This window comes from Coturnix japonica, chromosome 5 (assembly GCF_054131305.1).
Source record: "Coturnix japonica strain WE chromosome 5, WE-NBRP24, whole genome shotgun sequence".
In the NCBI taxonomy this organism is placed as follows: domain Eukaryota; kingdom Metazoa; phylum Chordata; class Aves; order Galliformes; family Phasianidae; genus Coturnix; species Coturnix japonica.
The window spans coordinates 28,535,732-28,561,658 of NC_140667.1; the positions used below are offsets into that span (position 1 = coordinate 28,535,732).

The 25,927-nt window shown below is 36.3% G+C and overlaps 1 protein-coding gene across 42 annotated transcripts in view; it reads right to left on the reverse strand.

Annotated features, from left to right (window-relative positions):
• GPHN (gephyrin) overlaps positions 1 to 25,927 on the reverse strand; it is a 242,594-nt gene that overhangs the window by 36,872 nt on the left and 179,795 nt on the right. For 28 of the 42 annotated variants that reach the window (XM_015864861.3, XM_085550352.1, XM_085550355.1 and 25 more), the window contains 3 exons: positions 8,632 to 8,674; positions 5,539 to 5,676; positions 1,286 to 1,378 (listed from right to left, as the gene is read on the reverse strand). In XM_015864861.3, coding sequence (XP_015720347.1) covers positions 1,286 to 1,378; positions 5,539 to 5,676; positions 8,632 to 8,674 — 274 coding nt within the window. Of the gene's footprint in view, positions 1 to 1,285; positions 1,379 to 5,538; positions 5,677 to 8,631; positions 8,675 to 11,005; positions 11,069 to 25,927 lie in introns of all 42 variants that reach the window. The other 14 variants (XM_015864863.3, XM_015864856.2, XM_032444767.2 and 11 more) reach the window with 1 other exon arrangement.

The following is a 25,927-nucleotide window of genomic DNA, read 5'->3' on the forward strand; positions in this document are numbered from 1 at the left end:
GTAGTAAAAATCTTTAAAATATGAATGAGCATAACCTAAGAATGCAGAACACATAAAACACAGGAATCTCCAACCTGTGATTTCTAAGCAGTTGGTACCAGCAATACTGCTTTCTTTGTGAAATGGCTCAGAGACTTTTACAAATTAAACGTTATATGATTTTTCAAGTTTATTAGCTGTTTCTTTGATAAATACACAGAATCATAAAGACAGTATGGCATTAAAACTGAATTGCACTTTTACCTAAGTGAAACTTTCCTGTAAAACAGCAAATTCTTTTGTAATGAGAAAACTGTTCTGGACTACATTTTGCCTTTTTTTGTTGTTGTATTTTTTCCTTCAGGCAATCAGAGAGACCCTACCACTACTTGTCTTTGAATAATGCATGTAATACTACTGAATGCAGTAGTCAAACCCAAAAAATGCACTATCCTCCAAAAGAAGAGAAAATATCCTTGATGCCTTTAAAAGGGAGTTGGGTACTGTATCTGAATTTCAGCATGGTATTACAATGATTCAACAGCTACCGCAAAGATATCACTATCAGAATAATGTTCAATCACATACATATATATTTTAATTTCTCTCTACAGATACTTAAGTAAATATCTTCAGCCATCCTTTTAAAAGGATAAAAACCAAAAGATACATAGAGAAGCAGCTTGCTCAAAAGCATCCACTGGCAAAGCAGAAGATAGATTCAAGTTCTCTGGGGAAACAGCTCCATGCCCGCTTGTTAATACCCTACTGCTCATTTAGATACAGTAACCAAAAGTTTTCTGAAGTACAAATTACTTTTTCTTTTGAGGTACCTCTCTCTGATACCCATTTTTCTAAATTTTCCATGGCAATCACTAAATAATACACAAATAGGGAGCTGGGTCTGTAAAAGTTCAATGAAGTAACAGCTGCAATAAGAAAATTCTGATGAAATCAACAACAGAGAAATAGAAGAATCAATTGTTCAGAAATGGACGTTCTGTTACTCTCATGGAATTCTTCGTGTTTCCAAGGAACTCACTAGCAACAAACGTACATGTCCGTGAGCACACACAGATGTTTGTTCATGTATCCTCTTAAAAGATCTGAATTGAACATCCTTCACATCAGCTGCTTTGCATGTAGCAATGACTCCAGCAATGAACTGGATCAAATCTTAAGCAAAACACCCATAGATGGATCCAAAATACAAGTGCTGCTTGACTGGCAAAACATGGAAATGAACTAAATACATGTTGAAAAGTAGTTTTACTGGCTCTATACTGCATGCTAAAGAAGATTTTACCTCTGACAGCATAGCCATCTTTTACAGACGCTGGAAATGGCGGTAGATTATCTTTTGCATATACATCTTGAGCAAGGACTCGGCCCATTCCATCTATAAAGGAGAAAAGAGAAAATACAATGCTCCATGTCATTAGAACTAGTGAAAAAGAAAACAGAGTGGCAGCAGTGTGCTCGGATAGATGAAACGTATGTGTATGTGAGAGAACATATGAACCCATCTCTCCGGTTCTTGATTTCTGTCAAAACCTCTACATAAATGGAAAAAAAAACAAAACCCAACAAATAAACTGGAATCATTTTGTAGGAGCAGCAATAAATGATCCATTATGGTCAAAACACTGACAGTTGATCTGAAAGCCATGTAACAAAACACAGAAGTAATGGCTCTGATGTGTGATCAGGCAAAAAAATAAATACTCTATATCCTGAAATCTCTTAAAATTGCATGTGGTTCTGTATTTTTATTTAAATATTTTTTAAAGTTTTTGTGCAAAACATGAAAGGTAATAGAAGAAGTCCAGAGGATAGCACATAAACAGTAACGATGGACATGTTTCAGTAAACTGAAAAAGGAATTTTGCAATAGATTAGCTTTGCCTAATTGCTGATAACATTTCTGGTTAATAGAGGATGAGTGAATAAAAGTGTCAGGATTATTTAAGAAAATTTACACCGCAGTAGTTCTAAATATTTTAATAGCTGTTTCAAAAAATACTCTTTTCCTTCACTTAGCAACCGTGACTGATGAGCCATAATTCGGCTCTGCCTCCCTGTAGTGACCGACACGAACCACTTTGCCCTCAGTCGTGTGAACTTTACCTGTTTGCTTTCACAGTGTGAACGAGAACTTTTTTTCTACGATGTGGAATGAAGTGGAAAATATGTCTCTTATCCCTTCATGCAGTGGGAGGGTGATAAAGAGGATTTATTACATTTCTAACTACATGGAGTAGGAGGGGTCAGAACTACTGAAATCAGCTGGATTCCAGTATGTCTAAGCAGAAGCAGCTCCTCTACAACAGAGGCCACTGCTCAGGAGCAAGGCAAAATCCACCTGACAGCATGAAGGAAAGAGAGGGAGTTTTCACTCAGAAGTACTTAGAAAAGTTCTCCTGCCAGGTGAATTTGTGTGGATAACCATGTTGTAGGATATCAGTTATGCCAAAAAGCAAGAGATCTGAATAAAGTATGTTTCTCATTTTGCAGCCTGACAGGAAAATCTACGTCCCTCTGGATTTGCTACAAAGGCAGGAGACCTAACTGGGTCCCTAAGTAAACTGACATATTTTGCCAAGAAGTGCACCTATGTGTTTAGGAACTGTTCAGCTTTATCAAAGTGGTATGATTTACTTATGAGCACAATGTGATTTAGTAAGCAATTATTTATAATCATAGTATCTCTAACATCATTGCACTCATGTACCAACTAGTCAGCCTCAAGTAAATATTTATGTTGCATTTTTGAAATACAGCTTACCATGAAGATTCTGGTAAAACTTATTTGAACAACCAGGAAAACATTTTTCTGATGGCTACTACATACACAGTATGGAAGTTATTAGAAAGCTCACTGAAAGCTTGAACATTTGTGCTGAAAAAAAAACAGACAGACATTTGAATTATAGCTCAGAAAAGCCAGCTTTCAAAGGCCTGGAGAAAACAACCTCTGCTCACAGACACACGGAATCTTGCACAAAAGTGATGCTTCTAATTTTAGTAGGCACGTCGTATCTTCATTTTACTTCTTGTCTGCATGCAAAATCACACCAATCAGAGCAAATTTGAACAGTATGTTCCTGGCATGCTGCCATGCAGTATCTGAAGTGAATAAATGGCAAGGCAGTAGTGGGAATGAATGTCATTAAGCAGAGAAAAATGTAAGAACTACTTGCCAGAGCCTTGTGCATTTAAAATGAAGGTAGTTAGCAACTACAGGACAATCTGAAGCACTTCTTTACTCCCCTTTATGTGAACAATCATTTAAGAAATACCCCGTTTGACTTTATTTTAATTAATTGCAATTCACAAAACATACTTTGAAATGTTTTGATGTCATCAAGCTGCTTCATGAGATGCCCACAGTTTTCTGATTCTAATGCAGAATTGTGAATGACATGAAATGCACTTTTCCAATCTGAGTATTTCTTTTCTAAAGAGCAACTGGTGAAACTGGTAAGGCCTGTGAAGAATTTTGATTTCTAAGGGTATTGGTACTGGGATAAAGCAGCAAGATGACAGGTACTGTGCTAGGGCTGTACATCTTCCATTTCATAAATTCTACAATATCTTCAGTGCGATATGAAAATGTAATGCTACAAAAATTATTGACAAGTTCAGAATGAATCAACAGCAGAAAAGCAGAAAAGCATGCTCTACAGAAGTTGAGAAGAAGGCTGTTGGACTCAGCAAAACTCCTCAGTTCTGAGGCTTAAGCCTAATGGCCTGTTAACTGTATGTGAACTTGGTTGTCTCTCTACTTTTAGTATCAATTAAACTTCCTCTTCTTATCTAGAAAATGATAATTGCTATCATGCTGTCTAAAGACTTTACCTTGTATATCCACAAAATACCATTTAGGTAACTGCATCTAGCTGAAATAGAAGGCTAATTGAGGGCTTCATATCAGACATGGGTAACAGCAGGTGGAAAAAAGCTTAAGACACCTTTGGTTTATGCTGCTTGTGTGAAATGTTTTGTTTTGCAATTGCCGAAGTGTATGGCAGCAGGCCATTATATAGGCTGTGACTTTGTTGAATTTTACTATAATTCCAATGAAGAGGTTTGCAGATCAGATATATGAAGACCTCTACTATACTGGCCTATAAGAATGGTGTATACACATAAATAAATGTTAACTTATATGTACCGTTAATAATTAAATAAATGTTAACTTATATGTACCGAGAATTATGTTCATTTTCTGAACATAACAGATTCCCTAATAGATTTTATTTTAGCTACATTTTTAATTTCGGTGGCAATATAGCTCCTGTTCACAAATATGAGGGCTGCTCCAAAAGTGATGCCTCCTATTTTATTCTGTTGGCCCATGTCATCAGAGGTGGATGTTGATAGTATGGCAGTAGAGCTTGAACCTTCCCATCAATCTTCTGTTACATTTTGTTGCCTACATATCATCAAAGTATGCTACTACTATCCTGGTAGACTAAGTTCTATGTTGATTTATCTGCAAGAAATGCCTTTTCATATGTATACTTCTTAAATAAGCATTCCTAACAGTGTGACTCATTATGTTGTCCACAAAACCTATACTGACAGTCATCATCCACACAAAATACATGTCAACACTTTTCATCTAAAAGCAGCCTAAAGATCAGGCCCAGAATACAGACAACCATCCAAAAAGGTCTAATATGTATGCCCAGGCATACTAAACCACATACCATTATGAAAAAGCAGTATGTAATATGCATACTTCTTGTTGGTCCAGTTTTGGTCCTATTCTGAATGCAGTATATGCATTTTCTTCTCAGAGATATACTTCCTGTTACCAAGTGTGTACACTAAATCAGTCTGTCAATATGAAGACATCTCAAAGGCTTGAAACAGAACAAGGATTTGGTGAAGGACATGTAATCTTTGAACTTTCAGGACAGAAGACAAAATATCCAAATTAGGAACCATTTGTACCTCTCTGCTACCTGGACTCTACTGAGGACCTGAACATTTTCACTCTTCAGGCTTGGGGTGCTGCTATTTTTTGCTCATCACCTCACCTTTGGAAAAAGAGGAAAAAACCCTAAAGGTTTCCCCATCCCTACAAACTTCAGTCTCATTTGTATTTCAGGATTTAATCATTAATGTACAATTAGGAAGGGGGTAAGTAAGACTCTTAGAGTGAAAGAACTGAGTGAATCATTGCAGTTCATTTTGAAGCCAGATGGCATCTACAGAAATCCAGTGTTACATCCAGCACTGAGGCAAGCTGTGGCTTCTTGGTTCCAGCTTTGTTGCATATGCCACAGATTATCAGAAAATTCATTCATAGATTTCACTACAATCCAATCACAGATTCCTTCAGGAAGCACGACTGAGATTAGTTCACATTCTCCTGATTTTGAAAAGAGAATTCTACTACAATTATTGTCTTTCCTAAAGTAGTTTCTGTTGGAGAAGATCAGTCTCAGACCTCTCATAAAAACCACTAGAAGGTTAAGCACTTAAGAAGATTGTAAAAATGGAAAACAACTATCATACTTCTCACATAAAATCCAACTTCATGCAAAGTACCTCTGTAATTGATGATTTCTGTTCCAAGCACTGGGGTCATCTCCAGAACTGTGATGAAGGCCTTGTCCATAGATGTTAATGGGAACGGAGACATGCGGTGTCTTCTTGCTACCTTGGTAATGTCAACAGCACTGTGACCTGAAAAGAGAGCACTATGGTTATATATGCTTTTACACATAGATGTAAACAATGATGTTCATTTAAATCACTTTGCTGAAGTACATCAAGCCCTCTGGGGTAAATTAATTTAGTTACTTATCATGTGTATGACAGACACTGGGAAGGTATTGCATCAAAAGCGAGATTAAAAACAAAAAGCAGTTAGCAATGAATCCATTTATAAAAGTGAATATCCTTTCTTGTCATGAAATATACACCAGAAGTCTTGATAAGCATAAAAGGATCGTTTAATCAGAAACAGAAGCATTTCAAAGAGGACACAGTATATAACACGGTGAATGATAATCTGAAGCTAACTCTGTTCTACTGCTCAGGAAAAATCATTCCATTCTTTCTAGATTGTTTCCACAGCCTTCTGATGGGCAGCTGCAATTTGACAGTCAGATTCAGACCTGCTGAGTTCCATTATGTGTCTTTTTCTCCATTCCCCATTCGAAATCTAAAATAGTGTCCTTGGAGAGAACTTCAATGTGCCACACCTTTGACTCTAATGGTATACAGAAGATTCTGTATATCATATCTTAAACACAAATCACTTTTCTTCCCCAGCTACGAATAAACCCAGATAAAATAAGCAACTTAATCAGGTATGAATGTGAAAATTAACAAAGAAAAGAGACATCAGCACTGTCAGTGTATAAAGGCTGGAAATTTAAAGCAGCTGTTGATGCTGTTCCAACAAAAGGAACTGTAAATAAGGATTTTTAATACTGTCTTTAAAACACTGGCAACTCAGAAATCTATAAAGATTTTACTTATTTAGCATAGATCATTACCACTACTAGTATATGTATAATCATGCTCCACAAATACATATCAATAATCTGTGTGCAAACAAAACATAAAAGTGGACCTTGTTCTGGTGAATTTGCAATATAAGTTAAGATGGGAGTCATAACAACAGACTGTTTTAAGTCCTATCCACGGGCAAGACTTTGTAGTCATCAAAGTGACTGCAAGCAAAGTGATGTTTAAATTCTGATGTGAGTGAAGACAGAAGGATTGATTAACAGAAGTTTGTTTTCCCCAAATAGAAGGAAGAAAATGTGAAAAAAGTTGTTTGAAAACGAAGCCAGCAGAGTATTTGCTTTCTTGATGCTAAGAGAGAACAAACAACGAACAGCAAGCTTTGAAGGATTCTGAAAACAAAGATGAGCAACAGAAGTGAAGGATCTATTTCACTAATGCACAAAGAAGTAACAGATACAAGCCAAAAGATTAAGAAAATGATATTTGTAGAAATATCTTGAATGGATCTACCTGTAACAGGAGGGTATTTATGGGAGCCAAATGGGATGACCTAGAAATACCAAGGGAGAACCTTGAGAATAACTTCAGATTGAGAGGAAATGTTCTATCTCAAGATCTATAAAGAACTACTCTACAAGGAAAAGGCACAGTCTGCAGGAAAACAGAGCAAGGTGAACAACGTACATGAAGCTCAGGTCATATTAGTTTGCAGTGATAAGGGGGATGGTGTTTGTGACTGGTAAAATTTAGTGGGGGATGGCTAGGAATTGATGTTAGAGACATGCAAAACAAGAAAAAATTAGAGAGTAGGGAGATTTCCATATACAGAATGGCTGAATTTGTGTTTGATGGGTTAGAGAAAGGTCTAAAGGTTTAAAGAAAAGGGATCAAGGACACAGCTCTGTAGAACAGCAGAAAAAATCTGTCAGTTTCCAGAAAAAAATGTGATTCTACGCAAGTCTTATAGAAGGAGCTGTCGGAGTAATAAGAAAAGACCAGAAAACTGGCAGCTTAAAGACAACATAACTGAATTATGGGATTCTACGTAAAACCTAAGCTAAATATCATGAGCACTCGGCCACCCTCTCTATCCAGACAACAAGAACAACAAAAGGACATTAAAGCATCTTGAGGTATCATGCCCAGCTATATGCAAAAGTCATCCTTGGTAGAGTTTCTGATGGTAGTAAGGCCTGTCTGCAATTCTAATGGACACTTTACACACTAGTTATGAGTAATGACTGATTTCACTTGGCTTTACCGGTGATGTTCCTCAGCATGATCGCAAGATCTGAAATTGGTCTGCCTGCCATTTTTCAGTCCAGTTGTATTCCTTAATTGACGATTTTTAACTCATGTAATTTCTGTTCCCATTTTTATCACCCTTAATATTTTCCATCTTTACTCACTTGCTTTTAACTCATTTCCACCCAGTACTATCCTACTAAGCAGTAGCTCATCCATAATTATAGCATTTTATAGCAGCATTTTATAAGGCAAAATAATCCTCTGGCATTGAAGCAGATAAAAGTCAATTGGTTGTAGAACGTAGAGAATTCCTGACAGCCCTCTCTCCTATCACCAAAACAAATTCTGATGTATGTTGTTTTAAATATATGCATTTACGGTTGAACAAATTTTAAGCTAGGAAAGAAGCCGATTAAACAGAAATGAAAGGCATTTAACAAATTAGAGACCAGGTCATTTGGCACAAATCTGAACTCTTAACCTTTTTGTTATTTGATTGGATTATCTGTACTCCAACTGAACTTCTGTACTGCATTTCACATTCAGGTATGAAAATAAAAATTGTACATGTCCAGCTTGAGGTTTTAATCATCGTTGAGTGTTGATTCTTTTTATCTTTGCACACACTTCCACACACAGCATCACTTAAAACAATTCATCACCACAAACAACAGGGACCTCAGTGTCATCAGAAAAGCAAGGAGAGGAGAAGAAAAAATTAAAAGGCCGCTTCAATTAAGATGTGAACACTATAAGCTACATACACTTTTATTTTCTTTTTGGACTGAAATTCACTGTCTTCAAATATTAAATTTCCTTTGGAAACTCCCTTCATCCCAGCTTTATCCTTCTCACCTGACCTGTCTTGCAGGTAGCGTTAGTTGCACAACACAGCTATGAAGTTTCAGTACTTACTTGCTCGGAGGATGTTCTCCTTGCTGCTGCACCTAGACTGGACCTGCAAAGAGAGCACACAGTCTGTGAGCTACAGAAGTTAACAAGAATGCAAATACAGAGATAAGATGGGCAAGCTCCTGGGATCTAAGACAGAGGCTCTACATATTCCCAGCAACTTTTGTCCCTACTCTACGAGCAATAAATATCTTTAAGCACAAGTGTACTAGTTGATGATCAGAATCTAATATTAGCAATTTAAACTTTCCCTCAGAGAAAAACCCAAGATGGCCTAAGGACAGATTAATAGAGTAAGCTCAAAGAACACAGTGGTTAAAATTGTTTGTTAAGCTCCAGCTTTAAAAGAAAAACCCACATTTTTGTGTATAGTTGCTATGACAGTAATTCTGATTCTATGTCCTCTGTTTTATGATTAGACAAAATACTTAAATTATCACGCCCAGTGTTAAAACTCCATTATTGATAACGTTCAGGTACTTCAGAGAATTAAACTGATTCTGAAAATATTCAGTAATATTTTTTTGCATAGGCAGATCACAGTTGTAAAACAGCTCCTGTCTGGAGCCTGATAAATTTACTTCATTGTTTCTGTTTGGTTAAAAGAAATGTTACGTTCAGTATGAATTTCATGGTGCAATTCTACATTAAAACACAGGAGTGTGAGAACTTTGACAACTAGCTCCTCAATAAATCCGCTCCCTGAATGCTTACTGCCACTGTGCTATTCCAGATAGATATGACTGACTGCAGTGAAACTGAGGGATTCACATTGGTCTGATATTCCATTAAGACGGGATATTTAGAGTTCCATCTCATTACCATGCAGATTTTTAAAAATATGCTTTTGCAGAGTATCAGTCCTGTAAACACAACACAGATTGAACTTTGCTGAAGCATCAGCTCTCGTTAATTCTCAGGCTTGGAAAGACCTCTTACTATACACTAATACTGGATGCAAGTTTTTAGACAGACTAATTTGAACAGCAATCTGCCTTCTGACAGGCCAGCTGACTGGGCTGGTGACACCTGAATAAGGAGACCTTCTTGTGGACAAACCCCCAGCTGCCAACACAAACTTCACAGGAAGACAAACCACTAAGAGTATGAACTGAATCCTTCAGGTTTTTACTTTAGTGACAGTTGTGCTGCTAAATTTCTGAGAGGAATAATAAGGTAAAACCAAGCATAAATAGCAAAAGAAGTGGAATAGCACAGGTGACACTTGAGGGTGCAATTTTCCTTGCAGAACTTTTGTATTTGCTGAAAAATGAAGGATTATTTTCAGACTACAGTTAGAATTTGTAGTTAAATAAAACTTGTTTTGAATGTGAATATGTATGGTCTGACAGTTAATGAGGAATGACACACATTCAGCCCCTAAAAGGCTTCATTAAGAAACAGCCATTTAAGGCTGAAAAGAGTTGTGCCCCATTTCTAAACCTCTTTCTTCTGCTCCACAGCAGCTTGCCCCAAATGTATATTCACATTAAAAATTGGATTCTATAGCGCAACACAGTCTACTTATTATAATGGAATAACTTATGGAAAGTAATGTTGCAACTTAGAGTGGATTATGGTGTCCTTTCCTGAAGAAAAAAAAAAATTGTCTAAAGAAAAAAAACCACAACAAACCAAAACCAAAACCTCCCTCCTTCCCACCAGAAATACTACACAAGAAAACTGCAAACAAAATATTAATGATGCCCAAATTTGGCCCAGAGTTGTTTTTCCAGATTTCAAAGGTATGACATGGACTCTCATTGGAAGAAGTAAATACTTATCTGTAATTTACCAAGGGACAATTCTGGACCAAAAGGATGGTATAATGATCGGACAGAAAGCACAACAGAGAGAGGCACAGAGTGAGAGGCACAGAGTGAGAGAGAAATAGAGAAGCAGGATGGGACGTGGCAAGCCAAAAGACAGTGTATGCCAAAGAAGACATAGGCCTATGTGTGTAGGACTACTGTATAGAATGGAAGAGGCTCTCTTATTTCTCACTGCAAACCATATGAAAAGAGAAAACGAGGAATGTGCCTGCTGCAAAATAACCAAGCAATTCAGCAAACTGTGGAATGAAACTCAGTGAGATAACGTAGTCCTAAATTAAAAAAGGCATAAAAACAAAAATACAAAACACAAACTTTGAAACGATCTACCAAAATAAACTAAGTGAAATATGTGATCCAAAGGACACAGATTAAAGCTACTAGAGAAGGAGAAAAAATGTTAGCAGACAAAGACAGTGCTAAAGAAGTAAAATGAAAGTCAAGAGAGAGTCTTCAACAAAGTGGAGGAACAGAAGGAGCCCAAACCCATAGCGCAAAGCAATGTTTGCGAATGGAAAACAGCTCCTTTGAGCAGTAATAGTTACTCTCGAGTTGTAGCCTCTATTCCTCCTGAGTTCATCTTTAAGCCCTTCCAACCTATAGTGGAGCTAGCGTATGGACAAAAACAAGAGATTTATAATGAACAGAGCGGCTGAGATTTGCAGATCAAATCTTCTAATATAAAATACGTGCTGACAACGTTTTGCTCTTACAGCGCCCAAATGACAATGGTAACAACAGGCAGCTGCCTTCACACAGCTGCCTACAGGTCATTTTTTTTTAGTTCTGTGCACACAGAGGACTTCAGCAACAAATTGAAATGTACTTTTTGATTTCTTACAACCGACCTAAAGTTTACATTTTATCACTCACCTGATGGGCAACACATGCAGTATGAGATATTATTTGCTTCCCACATATTTTAAAAGCAGCTGTGGAAGAGGAATCCATGACAACAAAATAAAAGGCTGGACCAGCTAGACTTGATATTTCCCAACCTATGCTCACAGCTGCAGAATACAAACCGCGTTTTAACATAACTGACATCAAAATTATTAAGTAATATTTGCTCATTTAATATGAACTTCACATTGATATCCTAAATGCTATTTTAAAATAAAACTGCAGTAAAATATGATTTTGAATAAAATGTACAACTTTTATGGCACACAGAGCTTTAGCTGTAATGGAGCTTTGTATCCAAGGGGTTATATGTATATGCTTTAAGTGCCTTTTATAATAGTCATTATTTGTTTTAATACTTCATTTGTGACATTTACAAAAAGAAAACAACAAAACACAACAAAAAGCAAAAAAAACCAAAACAAAACAAAACCAACCCAACTGTATTATTTTCACAGCTACTGCAAAGTAAAGAATCCATAACACACTGCACATAGTGCCACAACTGAGTGGGGCAAATGATTGGTAATACCGTCATCTACTATAATTACTCTCATTGACAGGCAGTTACAGAAATAATATGCTGTGGCTGTCTCCCCTTTCACAGGGAAAGTGTAGTTTTATTGTTTATCCATTCTACCACCCCTGGGCTCACAGTGTAACACAGCAGAAGATACAGTGGGTTGTCATTCAGTACCATTCCCCTGCTTGGTTCAGGAAGAATGTAACCGAACCTACAACAGTCAACTCACATTTCTTTTTAACCTTTTTTTTTTTTTTTTTTTCTTTTTTAAAGCAAGATATAAATTGAATTTTATGTCCTTTAAGATATAATTTTATCATTCTAGAATGTAGAGTAAGCTTTCTCCCACAGGCTGAGGCATTAAATAGAACACGAAGAAATGTAATCAAAACTCAATTAAGGGAATGGAAAAAATAAAGAAACCTGCCGACATCTATCAATCACAACTGGTCTGAAAAAGGAAATTAAAGACTGCACTGAATTGGATTTATATAAGTCTACGTGGTATGTTTTGCTGCAAATAAAAGTCAGTCCAAAAAAGATGTTACAAGTAAAACGGAAAAAGACACAGAGAAGAGTTTATGCTACAAGTGAAAATCTCGAGCGAAAAATAATTAAAAAAAAAAACAGAACAAAACAAAATGAAAAACCCTTCAACACTTTACCATGTTTATTAGGAATGGTGAGATAAATAACTTACCTTTTATAAGTCATAACAAGATTATCACAGAGTATTAAGTCAGCTCTTCATTATGGGAGGTACAATTAGAAGCCGTTGGTTATAATAAAACAAATTGCTACACAAAGATGAAGAGTTTCCAGCCCAATATGAAAAGCTAACTCTTATGTGAGTACGTTCCAGTTGTACAACATGAAGAACAGTTCAGAACAGTGACACCAAAACATGATTTATCACCAACAGAAAGAGCTCATTTCTCAATATACAGAGACTGTAGGAGTCTAACCCGTGATCTTGATCATTTACGGGAGAGCACACTGCTCTGCCTTTAAGAAAGCATGCAGAATGTGGAACCACCAGCAGAAATCCAAACATACACAGACACAGAGGACCAAGGTACAGGAAAGGGAATGATTTTGCCAAGCTGTAATGAAGGAAGCAGAAGCAAAGCACAGCAGCAGTTAATGCTTTAGGAGCTCTGTTCCTCTAACAGTCTCATAAATGCCAGACCCGTTTATGAGGTGCTGCACACACTATAAGTGAGCAAGTGTGTAACTCACGTAATCTCTATGTGAAATTTCTGAAGAAATATGAAGACACTTTACTCTGTGGGATGTAGCTGCTTTTTCTAAGTGATTTACCTAAGGGGTAGAACAGGTGACTGGCACTGAATAGCCCTTCAGTACAGAACACTACTGTCTCACATCAATGTTTCTTAAAATTTTATACTGCTAAACATTCAAGTGGCAAGAAATATCTGATTGCCATACAAGCATTAGTACACACTGCAATGGCTAAATCCTCTTTTCAGATTGTACTCACCATGTTTATACTAGTTACCTCCTACATCAATAACGGCATTACCCGAGTTCTGTACAATATTCATTGTGTTTATGCCTTTCGAATGGTCTCTCAAATAATCTAAGCGCTGCTTTTAAACAGATTTCAAAACTCACATGACCCCATTTGTAACTACAGTGGTTTGCCTGCTGTTCCTTGCCTACAATACTCTTCCAGGGTGAGAAGCACAATGTTAAATTAAACAGTATCTGCAGCTAAATATGTAAAATGAATTAAGAATAGCAAAGTCTCAAACTGTTGCAATAACACTGCAAAATGTATAAATTTTGGCTTATTCCACCATTCAACATACATAAGGTTAAAGTAGGAAAATTGAAAAAATAACAAAATTCAATGGTTTTGTTGAAGAACAGACAGAATTGCTATCATTAAACTAAAATGGAATACTTAGATGTGGTTGTTAAAAAGTCATGGCTGAAGTGTACTTGGAAGTGTGTATGCCAGAAAACATCAAACATAGTGAGCATTAAGCAATGCTGCTACAAGATGCAACTATTCCTATTTCAGGAATGCATCCCTATTCAAACTGTATTCTCTTAAATCCAGTTGAATGTACAACTCTCCAGATAAGCTTTATTGCCATCTGCACGGGACAAGAGTCAATTCAAAATGAGAGAACCATTTTTCTCTTTGATACTGATAAAACTTCAGAAAGGAAAGTGAAGTCCAGACATCTGATAAAGGCAAATATTGATCATTAAGATATTTTTACAAAGGACAAGCGTTGTTGGTGGTGATCTCCTCACCAAAATTCAGAAATGAACAACGTTGTAGTCTATAAATGGAGTTACTCATTCAGGCACTTGGAGGACACAAGCACAAAACTTTTGAAGGCAATAGCACTTCAGAAGCAGATTTTTGCTGCTTATTAAGTGTGATGCTTAGTGGTCTGGACACTAAAGAAAAGTCATCTTCAAACCTGGAATGTGCGTTTCTACCTCCAAAGTCTTTTTTTCTGAGTCTTCTTCCCACTCTCCCAACTTTTAACATAAACATTTATTTGATTTTGATCCTTGTTTTGCAGTAGGCTATAAACACATACATGACATTTTATGGTCATATTAGTGTTCATGCTAACCACTTTTCAAACAGGACAGTGGAAGTGGATTGATGAATGCACCATAGAAACAAGAGGGCTGCATTGGTTCTTTTCACTGGAGCAGTAATAAAGATATTATCCCATATTTGAAACAAAATAAGATCAAAATGCAAAGGACAGTCTTCTGGAATGCAAGTACAATAACAATTCTACTTTTTCAGCTATTTGGAACTGGCCTTGTTCTGAAGAAGCAAAACAAAAATGTTTTGTACTAGAAGAGGATTCAAACAAAATCTTACGCATCAATTAAAACTGCAAGCAAAAACCTCCCTAAATGATAGAAAAGTAAGAACTGTGATACATACAGCAAAAAAGGACACAAAATAGTAAACCGCTGGTCAAGAAAGCTAATGGGAAAGCAAACTTGCTATTGCGAACTGAAAGCATAGACTTGATTGACAGCTGAGAATAAGAAGAGGCAAAGAAAAAAGAAATACGTTATTTCTTCACATAAGTTTTTATGATTTACATTTAGAAGCACAGAATCGTACGGTTGGAAGGGACCCTCTTAAGACCATCTAGTTCACTTATATGAAGAAAAATATAAGAACTGGAGAAGAAAAAAACTGATATGTTATATGAACAACACTGGAGACAGAAAGCATGTTTCTGTGACATCTTAGGGACTGCTTAGGGCTCATTCAAGATCATGCTGTTTCTGTTCAGAGAAGCAACATCAAGCAGGATACACAAATCTAAAGAGAACATTCATCTTATGTAAGCTAAGGCCCATATTGAATCAAGACATAAAAATTAACGTCAAACAGTTTGTGCCTAAGCTCTAATGTACATTTCTAACCCGTGCTAACAAAATCCAAGCGGGATGTGTAAGACACAAAAAATCTCCAGGAACATTGTACTTGGTTAAAACAAAAATCATACTACTTGTATTACTGGCTGTGACCAAGACTGTTATTTGTTTGAAGGAAAATCTTAAGAAATCCCCAAATGTCCTGGAAATATTATGCAGTTTGAGAAGTAGATAATGTAAATAAAGGCAGAGTGAATAAATTTTATTTCCAAAGAGATATAAGAGGAGGAGATTCCTGCTGCCCCTCATCTTAGCTACAGAAATGGGAATTATTTGTGTAGTATATTGAACATCATTAAAAGAATAAATGCTTTTATTGAAAAGAATTACGAAAACTTAACCAATGTGACCGAGATCCCTTGTATTTGCTCCTGGTTTTTCTCCATCTTTTATTCCCTGTCTTTTCAGGGCAGTACGGGAAAAGGAATATCTTGGCAAACTGGTGGCTCTATGTTCTCTGCCATCTAAAAATGATACTAACTGCTTGTCTCACACACGTACCTGTCACTAAAAACAATTACCTGTTTAAAAGCATTAGTATGAGAGGAGGAGAAAATTTTGTTTCAGAAAACATTTGTTAAAGGATATTGACTGGTAAAAAAAGTCAAATACTCTCCTTGAATTCCTTCCTTTGAAATTCCTTACTTGGTGCTTTGAGAATCCTGTACCCTGCAAAACTGTCCTGCTACCACCTTTCAGTCTTATTTTGGTACAGACTCACATCCTGGCACTTTGACTGATCAATCAGCCACAGAAGCGTTAGATGTCAGAGTTACGTTCTGCCTAACTGGTGTTAAGTCTCTTTCCACTTCTTGCTCATTTCAGTTCAACTGTCATTTTAAGCTGCAGTCAATCACATGAGCTAAAAATACAGAAGTGATGTATAAAACTCTTGTCCTCAAGCACTCTATAAATTATTCCCTAACCCTTGACATACAATAACAAGACTGACATTTTAAAACAAGTTTCCTTTCTATTTGCAGCTTTTTCTTTTAAATGAAATTTCAACTGACTCCGTATTTCTCTTCCCTGACCCAGCAATGGCCAATTCCAACAACAGCCCAATTTTCAAACTACTGCACACATGGAATCTATTTTTCTTGAATGGTGAAAATGTCAAAGTGATTTTGTGAATTTTAAAACAATTGTTTTGTTGCTCAAATATGACCAAATAACATCAGTAAGTTAAACACTTTGCAGTTGTGAAATATTACATCAATATTATGTGTGCTGCCCTTATTTTTCTTTGGACACGTAGGTATTATGATTCCATTATAATTAATTTCTATAGCACTTCCACATAAGACACGATAAGCCTATTTCACTGTAATCTACCGGTTCAAAAAGTAGTTTCATGCGTTACTTATTAAAGACTATTGAAGCTGTTCTGAATGGGGAATTACCTAAGACTTTACAGATTTCTCTGGTGTGCTTTGTTCTAAAATAATAAACTTCCCTACACAGACAAAGAAATTTATTTTTATAAAATCTTTGTGAGGTTGAGGGATAATTTTAATATACACACACAAAACTGAGACATAGAGACATCTAGACTAAATTTAACTTGACATGCCTACAGCTGGATTTATTTCAGAATGCAAAGCCCCTGAGCTGCTATTTATTTCAACTGCATTTGGAGTGCTCAGTGTACGTAAAAATCCTTCAGTACATGTTTCATGAAGGGCACAGAGAAAATGAGTAACTCTAAAAATGATTTAAGAAGGTTTTCCAGCATAAAACTCAAATTTTGCATGAATACAGAGACAGAGAATGCCATAAAATCTTCCTCAGTACCCACTCAGGACTTTCTGGTACAGCAACATGCTTTCTCTTCCAGCAGCCAACTGCATCACCTGAACTGAAAGGAGGAGAATTGCACTCCTCATTCACCCCATCTGCTGCAACTGGGAAGCACAACTCAGTTTAAATGTCGAGGTATTGTCAGTATCTAAAAATGTGTTGATGGGGAAGGGACGTCTGTTTGGCACTTCAGTTTTCCACTGTGTTTCTTTCTGAGGCCTATGGACCTTGACTCTTTTGATCCAAGGTCCTTGGGATTTAAAAACACACAATTTCACTGAATTTCAAAGGATTTCAAATCCGACTTGTAATTTCTAAAAAAGCATAAGACCTATGTTTGATGCTTACAGTCCAGCTTCCTGAAGCTGACTACTGAGGTAATGTCCTTTCCACTTCTGACAGAAAAAAATGAACATGTGAACATCAACAATAAAATTAAAACAATGATATGCTTTAAAAGCCATCAGACAATGAATTTTTGGGTCTGGAGTCCACAAGTAAGGCATCAACCATTTTCTTCTTTTCTTAAAGCATCTTTAATATTAAATTTCAGCTTCCCCATAGGTGTTCAAAAGCAATTTTGTTTGGACATTTTACTTATCATTCTACAATGAATGGTTGAGCAACATTTTTAATTCTATGAGCTGGAGCAAAGTATTCCTTTTCCCACATGACTCTACACTAATAAAAATATTCTTGGCACAGACATGGTTTAAGGCTGCAAAACTGCTGTCTTTCATGGCTTTCAAGGAAAATGAAAACATTATCAACATGTGATGCTGAATTTAATGACAAGATTTTTAAAATTTGCATCACAAAATCTTTGTATGCAATTATATACATATCCAGCACCTGCAAATGGGAAGTGCTTTTCAGGAAATCCCTTTTTAAATTTCAGTGAGTAGCCATTTAACATCACATGTGATAAAGAACTGAAATCTGCCTTACAGAGAAAGCACATTTCCTATGGTTATGTACAATAACATGTTGGCTTTTTGCACAAACTAATTCATGTTAATGATGTTGCTTAAGTTTCCCATTTTTATTTGAGCTAGGACCATCAAATTTGAAGGGCTTTCAGCATAAGAAGAGCCAATAAAAAAGGGTGATAAAAATCTTACATATGGTGTTCGTCATAGTCTCCGATGTATACAGTCATCAGACAATATCTCAGACTTTTACATCTTCAAATATAAAAAAGAATACTGTTCTTTTAGATTAAGATTCAAACTAAGGAGACGTGAGGAAAACAAAGCTTCAGACTGTGAATTTATCTTCTAATCAGCAGATTGCCAGTACAGCAACCTCAGTGAAGAGCCATTTCTGCTTGTCTACTGAAGTAGAAACACCCACTATACTCCTCTGAGAAGAATACTTAAAATGAAATCAGAATCCTCGTGGATGACTAACTTGATTTCAGAGAGTTCATAAGCCACAGGAAGGAGATGGGAACAGAGCAAATGCTGCACCGAGAACTGTCAAACACAAGTTAGTAATTCTTTTTGAAAGCAATCAGAAATATGAAATCACTGGGAACAGGATCTGCATTTAGGATTTTGCTTTGAGCATCGAAGGCTCAGTGGGATAAGATTCCTTTAGCGCTGTCTCAAATTTGGCAGTCCAGATTGCAAGGTCCAGCACCACACATCAGCAGCCTCTCCCCTGCCACTGTGTGCCTGGCACATCAGGCTGAGAACAGAACATTTATTTGGCTGGGCTTCCAGCAGCACTGAATCTTGGAAAATGGTAAAAGAAAAAAGGATATGACAACACTGAATAACGACACCCCTTCCCTCCAGCTCTCACATGAGAAGCCACATGTTAATTAGGCTTAGCAAAAATCTGTTTCCAAGTTACAAGACTGTATTTAAAAAATGGAAAATATGGGAATAATGTTGGGAGCACTTATAGGAATCCGCCAACATTTAAGCTACACATTTCTGACAGCATTGTACATATACAAATCGATTTCCACGTGTTAAAAACATGGTGTCCACTGGAGACAGCATATAGATTGGATCACACTTACAGCATTCACATCAGTGAATCTTCCCAAAGTCTAAGCAGCAGTGTAATAGGAGCTATGATTCACTTTGACTTGATCATCTAGGCTAATTTTCCAGAAATTTTCTTACTGAAGCTTACTCCAAAGAGCTGGAGTTGTTGGGATATGAATCAAGAGAGCAGCTGCAATGAGAGCTACTACTAGTCTAAGGGAGCAAATGAATGACTAGCTTCTGAAACAACCATTTAAGTGGTATAATAGAAAGAAATGGTAAACATTCTATGCTGGTGAGCACCCCGTGCCTGCATTGTTTTAAAAAATATGGAATTCATTGCGCTCTGATTTGACCAAACTTGGCTGCACATCTTTGCCATAAGGTGGGATGGAAGAAGAAGAAAGAGAAAAATTTAAGATTTAAATATAAACACCTGTCTTATACTTAAGAAAAAAATCCAACAAAAAAACAAAAACCCAAAAGAACTTCAGAGTGGAGAAGGATGGAATTATTTATGAATTACTTGATTTTCATAATAAAGAGATGTATAGAACTTTATCTGGAATATATCTGTGATTTTATTATTCAGTTTCTTAGTGCCTATACTTCCTAACTGACAGCTGAACTTTATGTATTCTCCCTTTGACAAATGCAGAGTGAGTAAGCATTTTACCAGAATAAAAGTAAACCAAAAAAATTCAGCATTTGATAGGTTGAGTAGGTAAGTTTTAAAGCAGTATCTTTAATAGGAAATATATCTGTCAAAAGCACAGTTTTTACTACTTTTCTGAATGTTAAACAGTTCTAAAGGAACCTATTGCTTGGAGTGAATTTAGAAGTACAAAACAGAGCAAATGCAAGTCTTCCATACAAGGGGTATTTTTTCCCACAAAAATCTCAAGGTAAGTACTACGCACAGTGAAGCTGAAAGATTAAGTAAAACTCTGCCACTATTTTGAATGTAGAAATTACTGATAGTTCTAAGCTAATATGCAGTATAGTGGATGAACAAATATATTGCACTACAGGAGTTGAGCTTTTAAAGGAGCAGGCTTTTAAATTAAATTTTAAAAATGAATTCTACTGTAAGTATCTAAGACAGCATTAATTTAAGATACTCGTTTATACCTTTATAGAGATAATAGCTGTAATGTATTTTCCTTCCTGATGTAATGTGAAGTTTTCCTACACCTTCACAGCTGAGCTGTCACAGATGCATTTCTTTATATGACATCCAGTTCTATTAGCAAGAATGATTCTCTGTTCAGGTATAGCAGAAAGATTGCTACGTAAGATATTTGTGCATAAAAAGGATGAAGAAAGGAGCAGTACAGCTGTTTTCAGTGGACAAGAATATTAGATCACCAGCTTTTCTACAAGTTTTGCATTTTAATGTTCCCTGAGGAAACCAGGTTTCTCTGAATCTCAGAATTCTACTTCATTTGTTTTTTCTTAAGCCCAGAGGAAAGCACCACTATCAGCACAGCAAAATGAACAGAAAAAAATGCAATTTAAAAAATACCATACACCAAATAGAAAGCTTTCAAATCCTGTTTGTGTCTAAAAGAGAAATACTTACAAATTCTAATCTTATTTAAAAGCTCAACATTCCATTAGCAACTGCAAAAATATAATACAGAAAAAGAGGACTGGATTGTAGCAGTGTAATTGCACAAAACCCCAAAGGATTAGCGTATCCTTATTGGCTCTGCTACGTTCATTTTTGAGCTGCAGATTTCACAGAGACATAAGGAAATAGTTTCTCTCCATGACAGTTTTCTTCTTTTCAAGCTGAATATCTCATCAAAGAGCACTACTGCGAACTCTGTGGAGTTCAAAAGCAATGGGGTAGGCAACCCCAATTTAATGAAGCAGTTGATCTTCAATGCATTAGTATTTTTATGTCATGGTTAGAATCCAATTTTCTCTCTGCTGGGTTTCTGCTTGAAAGCAGAGAACTATCGAATTGGTTATATTTACTTCACTCTGTCTCCCCTTCTCCCCTACACAAGGTATAGTCTTAATTGCTGAAGAACAACCTGTGTTTATGTCATGAGAGCGATATTACGTTAGAGAAAATAAAGGCACAGCTCCACTCTTTGGAGTCGTAATTTTCCACACCCTGAAACACTTGCTTAAATTATGTCACCCTTTGACTGTAGTTGCTACATGAAATGACAAAACCACTGATTTTCTGATAAAAATTCAGTGTGTATTGCAATAATAATAATAACAACAAAAACAACATCAGTGGATATAAAGAAAAGTTTTAAAAACAGAAAGCAAACAGAAAGAAATTGCTGTGCATTGCTATCTTTGTAAATTCACATGCCAGAATAAATTGACTAAAAAACTGTATTAATCATTCAGCAATCCAGGGAGAATTACCACTGAAATACGAGTAAGAAAACCAATTCAAAAGAAAGGACTAAGAACTATACAAGTCGTAACATTCTTAAACCAGCACAAAGAAGCTGGCATACAACCTCCATGTCAGAGAGCCAGAAAAGCCTTCTGGAAGTGCTGGATGCAGAATTTACAGATAAACAGCTAACTGGAAGTGCTGCCTTATCACACACACCTTATGGTTGCACTTGAATCTGACTTCCAAAAGTTGTCCCCTCTGCCCTTCAGATAAAAACGGTATCTCTGTCAAACCAATTGTGCAGTGCAGTGTATAAGTATTTTCTGTAAATATTGACATAGATATTTAAAATCCTCAACCTGAAAACGAATTCTAGATTCTATGATAGAGGTAAATGCCTGAAAATCAGAAGTGCAGTTCCCAGTCTTGTAGCACTGCCTCCTTTAAAGGGGATCCTAATTAGAAAGGAGGAATAGATTCCCATCTGTTTTTAGTTGCAATGAACAAGATCTGGTTATTTACAGGGTTGTGCAGCACATACTGTACAGAATACTTTGATCAAGAGCACCTAAGAATCTTCCTGCAGTCTTTGCATGGACTCCTGAAGCTGTGAACTCAACAGATAAACTAAGTATTGCAGGAAACAGAATCTCCTCTTCTCTGAATACTTTGAGTTCTTAATTCCTTGTACTGGTGCCCCTGTTCTTGTATTATCATGTAATGTTCAGAAGTCTCTATTGTTTAACAAAGATAAATATACAATCAAATCCCATTAATCATTATGCAGCTAATACACATACCAAAACTAGTTTTCTGGAAATAATTTACTTGTTGGAGAGAAAAATAACAAAAACTTGCAGATCTTTTGTAACATGAGGCATTCAATAAGCCTAAATGAAACAGATCATGTTCCCTTCGCAAATCAGGGTTTTTTTTTTAGTTTTTTTGTTTTTTGTTTTTTTTTTTTAAGAGTAAAAGGGGATAGCTCCTCAATAGCACTTCACTGCCACTATACTTTCAACCAGCAGATCAATAGGTTTCCTTCATCAAGCTTTTAGCCAAACACACAGCACATGCAGAAGCCAGAGGAGAGGGAGAGAAAGAGAGAGATTGATGCTGGTAATAAAAAGTCTGAGATACAAATAAACATAAAAAAATGGGGCTGCTGCATAATACTACCTATGTGTAATTTCATTAACTAGGAGCCTACAGACCTTCTTTGATTGGTTTTTTACATTTTTTATGAACAGTATTTTTAAGAGGAAGCTGAACTCGATGTACATCTAGAAATGTAAGTAACACTGATCTGATCTAATTCATTTCTTAAGCAAACTACTGATATTTAAATAAACCTACTGTGTTTTGTAACAACTGGATAAGGAGTAAATTAGAGATAAGTAATACACATATTACACTGTACAACTGCTAATTTGGCACTGTTCCTAATTAATACTTCCACTTTTAGAAGGATCATTTAAGTACTACTGGTAACACAAAAATTACAAGTGTGAAGCTAACGGGTTTTCAGGAAAAGAGGGAAAAACTACTGCATCTTGTGAACTTCAAAGGGAATATGAATTTAAATTATACTGTTATACCATTTTAGAACATTAAAGCTCTACTTCTCTTGCAGCATCAGAATCTCTTTAAAGACATTCACTTTGCTTTAATTAACTAAAATCAGAGACAACTTCTCAGTCTATTTAAATGGAACTGTTAAGGTTCCTACTGAGAATAGGGAGGTGGCTAGTACAACTATTCTATAATGTCTACAGCTCAGCAAAGTGTGGAAAAGTAAGCATACATTTTTAAAAAACCTTTCTGCCCATTCCTTTCAAATTAACATCAGTTGATCACATCCACACTTTTACTAGTGTAAACTGGTGACAGTAGAAAGGAAGCAGTAAGAAAAGATGCTTCTCTAATGACCAGACTCTGAGATGAAAAATGGCCTATACAAGAATACTTCAGTGAAGAAAATTAGGGAGCAAATTCTACCTCAAATTCTTCACAATGCAGAATGCACTGATCCCAGCTTCATCTTATGATGGAAGATCTTTTATTTCTTCAAATAAAGATCTTGTAAGTAACAGCATAACAGATTCCCTGATAGTAAAACTCACTTTTCTTTTTGGCTACCACAGTTCTAGAATTGCCAGTGCATCCAATTCCAGAGCTTTTCTCAAAAAACAGAACTACAAGTAGATTTCTTAAGATGAATCTACGATGTCCCTTTCAGAAAAAAAAAACCCACAGATTTTCTTGCCTTCTTATACCTCCAAATAGCTGTAACTGTAAGAGATCTTCAGTTTCAACAAACTTGTTTTTATGGATCTGTGATTGGCTCAAACAGACTATTCCAAAATGCATAGGGTGTTATTTTGCCACCAAAGAAGAATGTATTCATGTTTTCTTGCACCTTCAGTTTAAAAGAAGGCAGCTGATGTCTCGCTCATATGTTTCATAAGCATAAACTGATCAGCTGGAAACTTTTTAACTGCATCACAAGATCTGCCACACAGCCAGATTATCTGTTTTTTAGATACTCATATCTTCCCTCTGAATAGAACATAAAGAATGAATTGCTTGTCATTCTCACCGTGCCACCTTCATACTTCAGCCAACAGACTCCATACTGCAAATGACAGAAGACTTGCTGTGTGAACAGCGTTCAGTAAGTTTTCAAACACCTTCTATTCCGGTTCCCTTTTTCAGTTGAGGCAGAATCCTCAATTCCAAGATGACAAATCAGTCATACAGCCTGGTAGCTTTGGAGAAGGCAAAATAGCTTTTGGAATCTGATCAAGCAGGACAGATATACATACTGACCAGCACTAAAGAAAACATGTTGGCTTGGATTTCAGAGTGGTGCCTTCAGAACGGAAAAGGACAAACAGCTTTGAATTTGCAGGCAAAGCAAGAATACAGTTTCTCTGGAAGTGACACACTTCCAGTATAATCTCAGAGTACGCTGACCACGTCTTGCAGCAGAGAACTATCAGAGGGGGAATCTTCAGAAACAAAGCAACATCGAGCTTTTTAAAAAATTTATACTGACCATTCAGAAGAATGACTGGTCACATGGAGCTCGTAGTTGCCTCATATCTGTATGCACTAAATTTCATTTCTTGCTCCCTGCCTTGTTACATCCAAATGGCACTAAAATATTCCACACCACTGTTCTGATGTTAATTGTGATCAAAAAGCAAGGCGTTCATAGATAATGATAACGAGGCTCAAATTTCTGAATACGTACCAGATGCTTTTAAGAACTGATACCTGAGCATCTTTAAAACAAGTTGTCTGCTGTTGAAGCCGGACTGCAATTATTTGTCTATAACAGAAAAACTGTTAAGCATCTTTCTTCTTACAACTTTTAATATTTTGTCTGGTCAGTCACTGAAACTAGAAAACAACTTTTTAGTAATAAGGATAATAATTGCTAGCAGTTATTATTTGAGCAGCCAAATCTGTAAAGAATAAATCAGATGTATATCAGCAAGGTATTGCTTACACACAGCTCATCCTGATTTGGTTGTACTCCTGATTAGGAGTAGGTGAGCTCCTTTTTGCAGGATACTCATCAACAGAACATTAATATCAGGTCTAGAACTTGTCCAACAGTATAAGATAGGGTGAACAGTACTCTTTTTAGGAGTAAAGTATCTAAGTATCTTTAGGACAAGTATCTTGTCAACTTTAATGACTTCTTCTTTCAGAATTGCTTTAATATCACCGAAAACCTCAAGTCCACCTCTTTGACATTCATCCACTATTCACTTATAAGTTGAAGCCTAATCCTTACATAGTTGGTCACAGCACTAATTCAACAATATTTTATAAATTCTGACTTTATCCTATGATTCATATCTTCCCCCCAGTCTTAAATTTATATAGATTTTCATCCTAATTACAATTAAATGCATTTTTCTTTTAAAATCTTGCTAAGTTGCTACTGTGCCTTTTATTATAGAAGGCTGTAGTGAAGTTGATATGGAAGTGTTTAGAAGAAGGCCGTGGATAAAGACAGAGTTTTTGGAAACAACATTAACTTCAGATGCTCCTAGGCAACCTACATTTAGACAACTAACTATAATATAACTAATTTCTACAGAGCCCCTCCACTTTCATTGCTTCTTGCAGTCTGGACATCTGTTACTCTACTATGAAAGCATTCTCATTTTAATGTAAGAGATAATTAAGGATGCTTTAATTATATAATTTGTTTGTATGCTAAGCATTAGTTGCCTGTCTTGACTGTATATCACAGTGGTCCCGGACTGGCACAGTGATTTTAAAACCACGCTGAACATGGCTGCAGGTTGATCATGCAATTTCTGCCCCCGCAAGCTGATTGTTCCCCATTTGTGCACAGTGCAATGCAAAAAAAGAAAAAGCTAAATAAAACCAAAGAAGTGTGATGGCA